A 9,394-nucleotide genomic window follows, 5' to 3' on the forward strand; every position below is an offset into this window, starting at 1 on the left:
TTTTAAAGCTTTCATAATAAAGAGTCAAAACATTTGCAAATATTGAAAGATGATCAGAACAAGGTCAAGGTCACATGGAAGATATAAGTCCTCACGGGATTAATTCAAGAAAGTAAAAGTTGATAATAACAGTTGAAACTGATATTAAAGGTATTCCCTTTGACATTTCTGAGAACTTTATTGATAAAAACAATCATGTACTTCCTTCTGACTTGGTTGTAGAACACAAGTTTATTTATATAGCGCCATTCAAAGTGCTTTACAAAGGAAATCACATGTTAAAACAAAAGGACAATCATTAAGAGTAGAATAAAATAAAAAGAGAAAGAATAAAATGGAAATATATAATAAAAAAGCTGAAAAGTTTAAATAAAAGATACAAAAAATATATACGATGGTAATAGAATAAATGTATTGCACACATACATTGTTAATTGAAAAACTGCAGCAAACAGTTTTTTTGAGCCCTGATTTAAAGGAATACTGTTGAGGCAGACCTCACATTTTCTGGAATCTTGTTTTAGGTCTGTGGTGCATAGAAACTAAAAGCTGCTCATTATGCTTGATTTGAACCCTGGGATCAGTGTGCAATCCCGTCCCTGATGAACAGAGCGCTCTATGCTCTTAAGGTGAATATATTGTGGGCATTAAAGTTTACGTTTGACTTTTTTTTGCAGCAATGATAAGAGATCCAATACAAGTGTTAATGTTTAACTCTTTCCTCTCTGGCTCCACAAATAATAGTGGCCCATCCAGACATTGACGTGCTTAATACAGTTGATGAGTGTAACAATCAGACCAGATTGACCTGTTGATAAATAAATGTACATTTCAGTAGTATATGCATATTTGTGGTAGGCTATATTGATTGTTTTTAAAAAATTGGAAAAGTGGGTGCTTATAAATGTTGAACAGAAGTAGCCCAATCATTTATCGGTAGGGAACCCAACATGCTACTTTTCTTTTTTTCTTAAAGTTATGCAGATTAAAAAAAAATCATTTTTAAGCCACATTTTACAATTCTTGAACAGTTATTGTTAATTGCAGAACATGAGGCAGATTTCAAGAGCAAGATATCCAAAAGATGCAAACTTTCCAAAAAAGTATCTTCCCTAAATGTTAAGCATTTTTAAACAGGGACACTACTCATCCTATCTTACCTACTCTGGTTGTTCTCTATGATTAAATCATTCATTATAAGTGGTTTGCCTGCTTAAGACATAAAAAGGCTAAAGATTTCTTAAGGTTTAGTGCAGTGGTTTTCAAACTGTGAGGCGCGCCTCCCCTGGGGGGCGCCAGAGTTCTTCAGGGGGGGCGCGACCTGAGAAAAAATAAACCAAAAAAAGTATCAGAAAAAAAACGCGAAGACCCAAAGTCAAAAGCTGTGTTCGAAATCGTTCCCTATTCACTCACTCACTATTCCCTATATAGTGTTTATGATATAGTGCACTATATAGGGAGCGAACAAACGAGAATTCGGACGCTACGCTGAACATTTCTAAACGTAATTTGCGTCAGTGAATGCGCCGGGTATTTGTGTGACGCAGACAGATGCGCCAACATCATGTAAACAAACCGGGCACCCACGAGGAAAGCTGGAGGTTGTATTGATGTTGAGTGTAACATTTCCTTGATCAAGTTTTCTTTTATTATTAATTTTGAATGTTACATTTTCTATTTTAAATCCCAAATAAATTGTTGACATTTCTAAACGAAAGCCGGAGACTCCATCATTAAATGTATACTTTTTCGCAGTTATTCAGCTTCTTCTCCGGAAAAACCCGACTGCATTGTATTTTGGTATACGGGAGTAACATGTAGGGAACATCGTATGTTCACTCAAATTTTGGGTATTTTAAGTCCACTATATAGTGAATGAAATTTACCACTGAGAATTCGAACACCAGAACAAAATGGCGAGCACCCTATGTAGTGCACTATATGGGGAACGATTTCGAACACCGCTAAAGACGCAAACTCATTGCTCCCACTAAAGTAGAGGTGAGCTAAAAAGGAGGCTAAACTGGCAGTTTACAGATTCAGCTGTTCAAATGTATTTTAAAAAAGTTAAGCAGAAACATGATTAGATGATGTAAAATGTGTTAAGAAATGTGTTTAAAAACGCACAAAGATCATTAGAATGTCTCAAATATGTTTAAAATGTTTCAAAAATATCTTTGTTTCAAAATATCTTTAAAATGTCTAAAAAATATGATCAGAGATATTTAAAATGTGTAAAATATGATCAGAGATGTTTAAGATATGATCAGAGATGTTTAAAATGTGTAAAATAATTAAAAGATCTTTCAAAACACAGGGATTTAGAACTTTTTTTTGGGGGGGGGCTCAGCTGAAATTTGTTCTCTGAGGGGGGGCTCACTCTCATTCTTTGAAAACCCCTGGTTTAGTGCACTAAACACATTATCCATGTCGTCTTGGACATGATGAGGAACATGAATTAGATTTGCCAGGTTTACTGAAGATCTATTACTGGTCCAAACATGAACCTTTGAGGAAGGATGACAAGAACCAGATCCTAACCTGTTTGTGGGGCCCTCCAGAGTGCTGTCTGAATTGAGACAGGAATCCTGGTCTCTTAGCAGCTAAGCACAACTAGTGTAATCTTGGTGCTTGCTATCATGTGTAAATGTTAAATGGTGAGTGTTGTGGGATTTTAGACCATTTTATGCAGAGATGGAGATTTCTTCTATACTGTCTAAACATGACAAATGGATAGGCTAAATAGGGTGTGCTACACAGCTTATATAAATATTAAGAGGCTAGCCATAAAAATGTTTCTTAACAGACGTGAAAAACTAAATTGGTTTGACAAGACAAAGTTAAAATTTCCCAATAAATTTAAATCAGAAGAAAAATACTATTTATTTTATATAGATATACATGAATATATATAGTGTGACATTTAAAAAAACAGTAACAGATTGATTGAGTGCTAAGGAAAGGCGTTGAGATTGTGTTTGGCTACTCCCCAGGGCTGGTGGAGGGAGCTTCAGTCCCAGGACACGGAGAGCAGCTGACAGCTCATCTCCCACAGCCTCTTGGCTGACTCATCACTCTGCCCCTCGGTGGAGCAGCTGGCCAGGGCACAGTCACTGTGGAAAGGAACACAGTTGGGGTTTGAGTGGTTAGTCTTTTTTAAAATGGTTTAAAGGGTCCATATTGTAACCCCAGCTGTGGTGTTGATTATCTATTACAGGCTGTTTCAATTCCTAACCGATAGTGGAGGTTGGAGTGCCACCCATGTGACATGTTTGATAGATGGATAGTTCAGCGACCCTGTGGATTGCACCTCCATCCATCATACATCTCGGTGGACACGCCCAGTTATGTCACAAAAGGGATCCCCTATCACAAAGGTGTTCACCTGTAGTATCCACCACTCTGGCCCTCCAGGGCCGGCTCCACGGCGCAGTAGATGGAGGTCTGGGCCCCCTGGACAGAGGTCTTGGTGAAGGGGCTCACTATCTTCATGATGGTCTGCTGGGGCCCGTTCAGGTGGCGCCACAGCTCCGTCTGCACCACCCCTGGGTGTAGCGAGTAGGCTGTCACTCCGGTCCCTGGGAGATAACGTTAGGGCTTTAACATCTCTTTGAGCACCCTTGTTCCTGGAGTTAAACTGCAGCGGCAGCACCCCCTGTGGCCACAGAGGGTAGTGCAACGGCTGCCAAGATATTAAAAGGTGACATTATACCACCAAGTGTGAGGGTGATAAGCCATTAAAGGGTGTGGAAAGCCATGAAAATCTGCCTCTTTTTTTTCAAAACGGCTTGTTACGGCTAATCACACTCACACCTGGTGGTATATTATGTCACCTTTAAGCATAGGTAAATGGTAATAATAATCATTGTTCAACTTTACTTGTGATTTATCACCATTAATCCTAACCAAAACATACATCTTAAGCAGTGTTACGCCCCACGTCTAGTTGAGTGTGACGAAAACTAGACGTGGGGCATAACAGTGGGGCTAACAAACTAGCCCCACGTCTAGTTTGTTAGCCCTACTGGGGCTAACAAACCACCCTTGACCCCAAATATCAAAGGACACCTTTCACAAAAACCCAACCAGTGGGATTTATTTACATAAACATATGAAAAGGACATGACATTAAGATATACAACAAAGTCCAAAACATAAAGACAAGACAAATCACAGAGAGGTGGCACGACCAGCCAGCAGTCCCATGACCAAAAGCATTCCCATGGGAAGGGGAATCTGTCGCTTTTAACTCCGGTCTTGACGAGCGGTCCAGGTGCTCCTAATCAGCTCCACTGATGCAGCACACCTGAGCATGGGCTGAGACATGCCAACAGAACAGGGACAAACACAGAAAGCAAGCCCCCTTCTGAGGCTTAAGTGTGCACGTTTAACTTGATTGTGCCCCTGCACCACCCAAAGACCACTGCACTGCCACTGCAAGGCCAGTGGGGTGTAGAGGGGCGTAACAAGCAGTTTATGGAAGGGCTGGTTAGAAACAAAGCTTATTAAATGTTTCACACTAATAATGTATTCTATTTTTATCATTTATGCAGCACTAAAAATAAGACATTTTCTGCGTGCCTCACATAAAACGTAGTCAACGAAACAGTACAATAAGTGACAAATACTATAGACAAAAGAGAAGAAGAAAGTAGAGAACGAAGACATTTAAAACTAAGAATAAAGCTGATCAAAATCAAAAATAGTTCCAGTTAGTTCCGGCTGACCTTCTAGCTTCTTGGCCAGCGAGCGCGTGAACAGGACGTTGGCCAGCTTGCTCTGTTGGTAGGCGGTCTTCTTGTCGTAGCTCTTCTCACTGTTCAGGTCATCGAAGTTCATGGCTCCCCAGGCGTGGGCCATAGACGACACGTTGATGATCCGGGCCGGCGCTGAGCGCTTGATCAGGTCGATCAGCAGGTGGGTCAACAGGAAGGGACCTAGCAGAAACGGTAACAAAATAAAAGTTGCAATTTAAATATATTTTAATTGCATATTAAAGTATTATAAAATACAAATACTGCTTTCTATCAAAACACCCTCAGTATTTACATAGCATGATGGTTATGGTTACATGTTTGAAAAAAAGGGTGAACCAATGCAAAGAAAGCACAGTTATTATGCAACATCAAGGGTTGGTTCCTACCAAAGTGGTTGACTCCGATTTGCAATTCAAATCCGTCCGCTGTCTTCCCGTATGGAATGGCCATGATGCCAGCGTTGTTGATGAGGATGTTGAGCTTGGACTCGCCTGCGTTAACACATTCATAGATCCGGCATCAATCAATCAATCAATCAACGACTCAATCGCATCTTTAAACGTACCATATTCGTTTATCTTTCTAGTGTTTTGATCTACAGTGGGATCTCGAGTGTATAATGATGAAATTAATCATCCTTCATTTTATTGCTTGTTATTGTGTTGTTGAGTGGGTGTGTACACTTATGGATAAATGTGAGGCATATTACAGCATTTTCAGTGACCACCACTTTTAAAAATCAACCCTTTAGTGACATAATGCATGGGAGTGTCCGCCCAGATGCATGATGGGTAGATCAGCCCACCAGTTGGTACAGTCCACTTAGTAGGCTAAGTGGACTTACAATGAGTAGCTACTCTTATTGTAAATGAAGAAGCTAACCTTGTGACCAGTCCATACCTTGGTTGACAGCTTCGGCAAACTCTCTGATCGACTTGGTGTCTGATAGATCCAGTTTCATGTACACCACGTTGGTGTTCTGGGAGCAGTCCACCACCTCCTTCACGGCCGCCTCGCCCCTCTCTCTGTCCCTGCATGCCATGATGATCCGGGCCCCTGCACAACATTAAGGTGAGTAGGTTGGTTAAAAGGACCCCCATTTTACCACCAGGATCCAGGCTGGGGTCTCTTCTATTCAGTTCACGGGTGACATCATAGGTGGGAGTGTCCCCTCCCTGCTGGAATGAACCAACATGACTCATCAACAACAACCACACCTGATGGCGAATTATGGGCCCCTGAACAAAGACACATACATGTCTGTTCACACATATAGGAATGGACACTGCATTGACTGCTTGGACCCGTTATTTTTAATACGTCAACATCACAGCCATATTGGAGATCATAAACCCTTTAAATAACCCGTCCTTTGGAGGAGACGTAAAACCGAGGTCCTGACTCACTGAGGTCATAAAAGATCCCAGGGCACTTATCGCAAAGAGTAGGGGTTTCCCCGGTGTCCTGGCCCAACCAGGCTCATTCAATCCGGCCCCCTAATCATCCTCATGTATAATTGTCTGACTCATTAATTCCCTCACTCTCCACCTCAAGCTGGTGTGTGGTGAGCGTTCTGGCGCAGATTGGCTGCCGTGCATCACCCAAGTGGGTGCTACACACTGGTGGTGGTTAGTGAGGTCCCCCCATCACTGTAAAGCGTCTTTGAGTGTCTAGAAAAGTGCTATATAAATTCAATCCATTATTATTATTATTAATAATAATAAAAAATACATATTAATTTCAGTCAAGAAAAGTAAACGTTATAGATCTTTTCATCAACAAAAAACGTTTACTCTCGTTCCTTCCTCGTTGACAGGCCGGCCGATATGTGCGTAAACAGCGCCCTCTAGATGAGGCACAGGTGATCTACTGCAGAACCGGCTATTATTACATGATTGTGGCAACAGAATTTAACTATTATATCAAGCTGATCATTATTTTATAGATCGATTAATGGATATAAGCCTGTGATTCGTGGTTCTAAACAGAAGTCCCCTTACCCTAACCATTCCTACCCACTGGCACTTGTATTTTAAAAGCTTGTTGTGATCTAATGCTGGGTGAAATCCTCACTGGCAGTCTCTTAAATGGGATTATATGGAGTACTTGCCTCTCTTGGCCAGGTCAATGGCTGTCTCCTTGCCTATGCCGGTGTTCGCCCCCGTGATGACCACCGTCTTCTCCTCTAGCCTCGCGGTGGAGGTCCACGGTCGGAAGAAGTTTCTGAGACATGCGTCGCAACCGGTTAAACTTGTGTAATCAATATGGCAGTGAAATATGATAACCCCCCGTCATTTAAACACACCTTAAAATAATATGAAAAAATATATATGTATACTAATTCATCCAAATAAACACAGCTAATTAGTTAACTTTAAAACATTACATTACATTGCATTACACTACAGAAGTGTCAAATCCATCAGGATAAGAATAGCTGACTTATAGACTCGTCTAAGTTGTATTAGTTGGAGATTCCTTACCTAAATTTTTGCATCTTGAGTGAATATCAAAACTCAGCCAAATGACAGTGTTTTGATCACTAATATGTAAGTTAGTCAGGTAATATTTCACTTCTGGTACAAAGGTGAGGCGAGGCGTCACTGCTGGAGTCAGGATGCGATGCTTTGCGGAAATGCGTCTTCTGCTACTTCTGCTTCTTTGTTGTTTTTTTACTACAAAATTAATGCTACGTTACCGCCGCCTACTGTTCACAGAGATGAAGGGCTGGACTCGCTTATATTTACTTATATATATTTATATATTTACAAAAATATATATATTGTGTCAGAATGGGAATGTTATACGTCCGCCCCTCACCTCTTGACCTTTCCTTTCACCTCTTGTATCTTGTTTGCCAAACACAACATGACCCATCAGTCGGCATACGTCAGTGCAGAAATAAATACGTTCGTAGTATATTCCCTATTATTAAATGAACAGGATTATGAATGGTGCTTTATAGACAACCAAGCAGATAAACCGAAAATTAGTGACAATACCAGACTGTTGTGATCCAACAATGTCAATAAATATACTGTACATATTTAAGGCACAATCTAAATTTGAAGACTCGATGTAGTTTTATTTCATCAACTACTTATTCGTTGTGGATGAAAAATGTATCCGCGTTTACAACTTTTCAACCTATGCGTTCGGCGCGCCTCGCATTTACGTTTTCCCTCCACCAGTAGGCGTAATTGTTCTTTGTATAATTATAACCAGTTTTTTTCAAATGCTTGAACAAATTTTGCAAAACTTGGCTCATTGTGTCAGAACTCAACACACAAGCAAATAAGACACAACACTGAGAAATATGCCATTCACATCTACGTCAAATTTAAACTCTTCTATCGAAACCTAACAATCCTTTGTCAAAATATCACTCTTCTGAAAAAACGATACGCATTTGTTTCATATGAATACACTTTCAGATCAGCAGCAGCACACTAGTCTACTTTATATAAAACACTGCAGTCTTCCATATTCACTGTTTTTATTCAGTTCCACAGAAGGCACGTTTTCACAACAAGCAAAAAATCAAATACCCAATACTGTACATTGCAGACAGTACTTTACAGTGCAATAAGTTCAGTTTAAGCAAAAATAAACCAAAAATACACCACTGTACTGTAAACACAGGAAAACAAGGCAATTGGGGGTGGGTGGACTTATGGATCCTCGCCTTGTGTGCCGAATGCATCCATGGATTGACCTTACCTCAATGTCTCCGCAGGCCTGTTCCATTGCCTGCAGAAGAGGCATGCGGGCATGTGGTTGGCGGTCATATACACGCCATCTTTGAGCCGAAAAAAAACCTTCTATAGATATTAGAAATGGCGAGTATACGACTTCAAATTGTTTATGGTTGGTATACCAGTTCCAGCTCTGATCTGTCCTGTTCAGCTGCATCATGAAGTGCATCTTGAAATGTGATGATATGTTGGGTATTGTAGGGACCTATTTTTGCATGATCGTGCAGCTACCCTCGAAGGCTTATGGAGGCACACAGTGATATATTTCCCCCGCGCTGCCCCGGGATGTGCACAATTGACCTTTGGCCTTTTTGTAGCTGGCTAGGTGTTCAGTTTTGAACACCTAGGTGTTCAGTTGATAGGTGATAGGTTGATAGGTGTTCAGTTGATAGGTGATAGGTTGATAGGTGTTCAGTTTTGTAGGTAAGCGTTTTCAGGTGTGTATTTAAGTATTTTCCATTACCCAATGTGTTTTGTATTTTGAATAGATGTGTTTTCCAAATGGTACACTGAGATTTCGTTTTTGAACTAAGTGTCTTATGTATGAAATAGTGTGTTGCAGAAAGGAGCAAGTATGTTGCAAAATTGCAACAAAAGTGCAAAGCAGTGCTTTTGTTTAAGGTATGGTTACATGTGTTTAAGGTACAAAAACTTCAAGTTGTGTTACTTTGGTCTAAGCATGTGTCTATAGTGTTCAAGCAATTGTCAAAAACTGTAAATAAAAACCTCCCGTTTGGCATAAAGGTGACATTGTATGACATGGTATTGACATAGCATATATATGCCATATATATGCTATACAAGACTATATCTGACATGTTATTGACATACCATGTAAGACCATGCTAATGGAAAATACATCCTCTATATAAATCACACCAA

The 9,394-nt window shown here is 40.3% G+C and overlaps 1 protein-coding gene across 1 annotated transcript; it reads right to left on the reverse strand.

Moving 5' to 3' along the window:
* Positions 1-218: 218 nt before the first annotated feature.
* Positions 219-7,391, reverse strand: rdh12l (retinol dehydrogenase 12, like). Its single transcript, XM_079754693.1, has 7 exons — positions 7,241-7,391; positions 6,868-6,980; positions 5,658-5,813; positions 5,144-5,248; positions 4,728-4,937; positions 3,386-3,578; positions 219-3,113 (listed from the first exon to the last, which is right to left on the reverse strand). The coding sequence occupies exons 1-7, from the start codon at positions 7,252-7,254 to the stop codon at positions 3,011-3,013; spliced, it is 894 nt and encodes a 297-aa protein (XP_079610819.1). The 5' UTR covers positions 7,255-7,391; the 3' UTR covers positions 219-3,010.
* Positions 7,392-9,394: the final 2,003 nt, after the last annotated feature.

Source organism: Pollachius pollachius (assembly GCF_949987615.1).
Source record: "Pollachius pollachius genome assembly, chromosome: 17".
Lineage (NCBI taxonomy): Eukaryota > Metazoa > Chordata > Actinopteri > Gadiformes > Gadidae > Pollachius > Pollachius pollachius.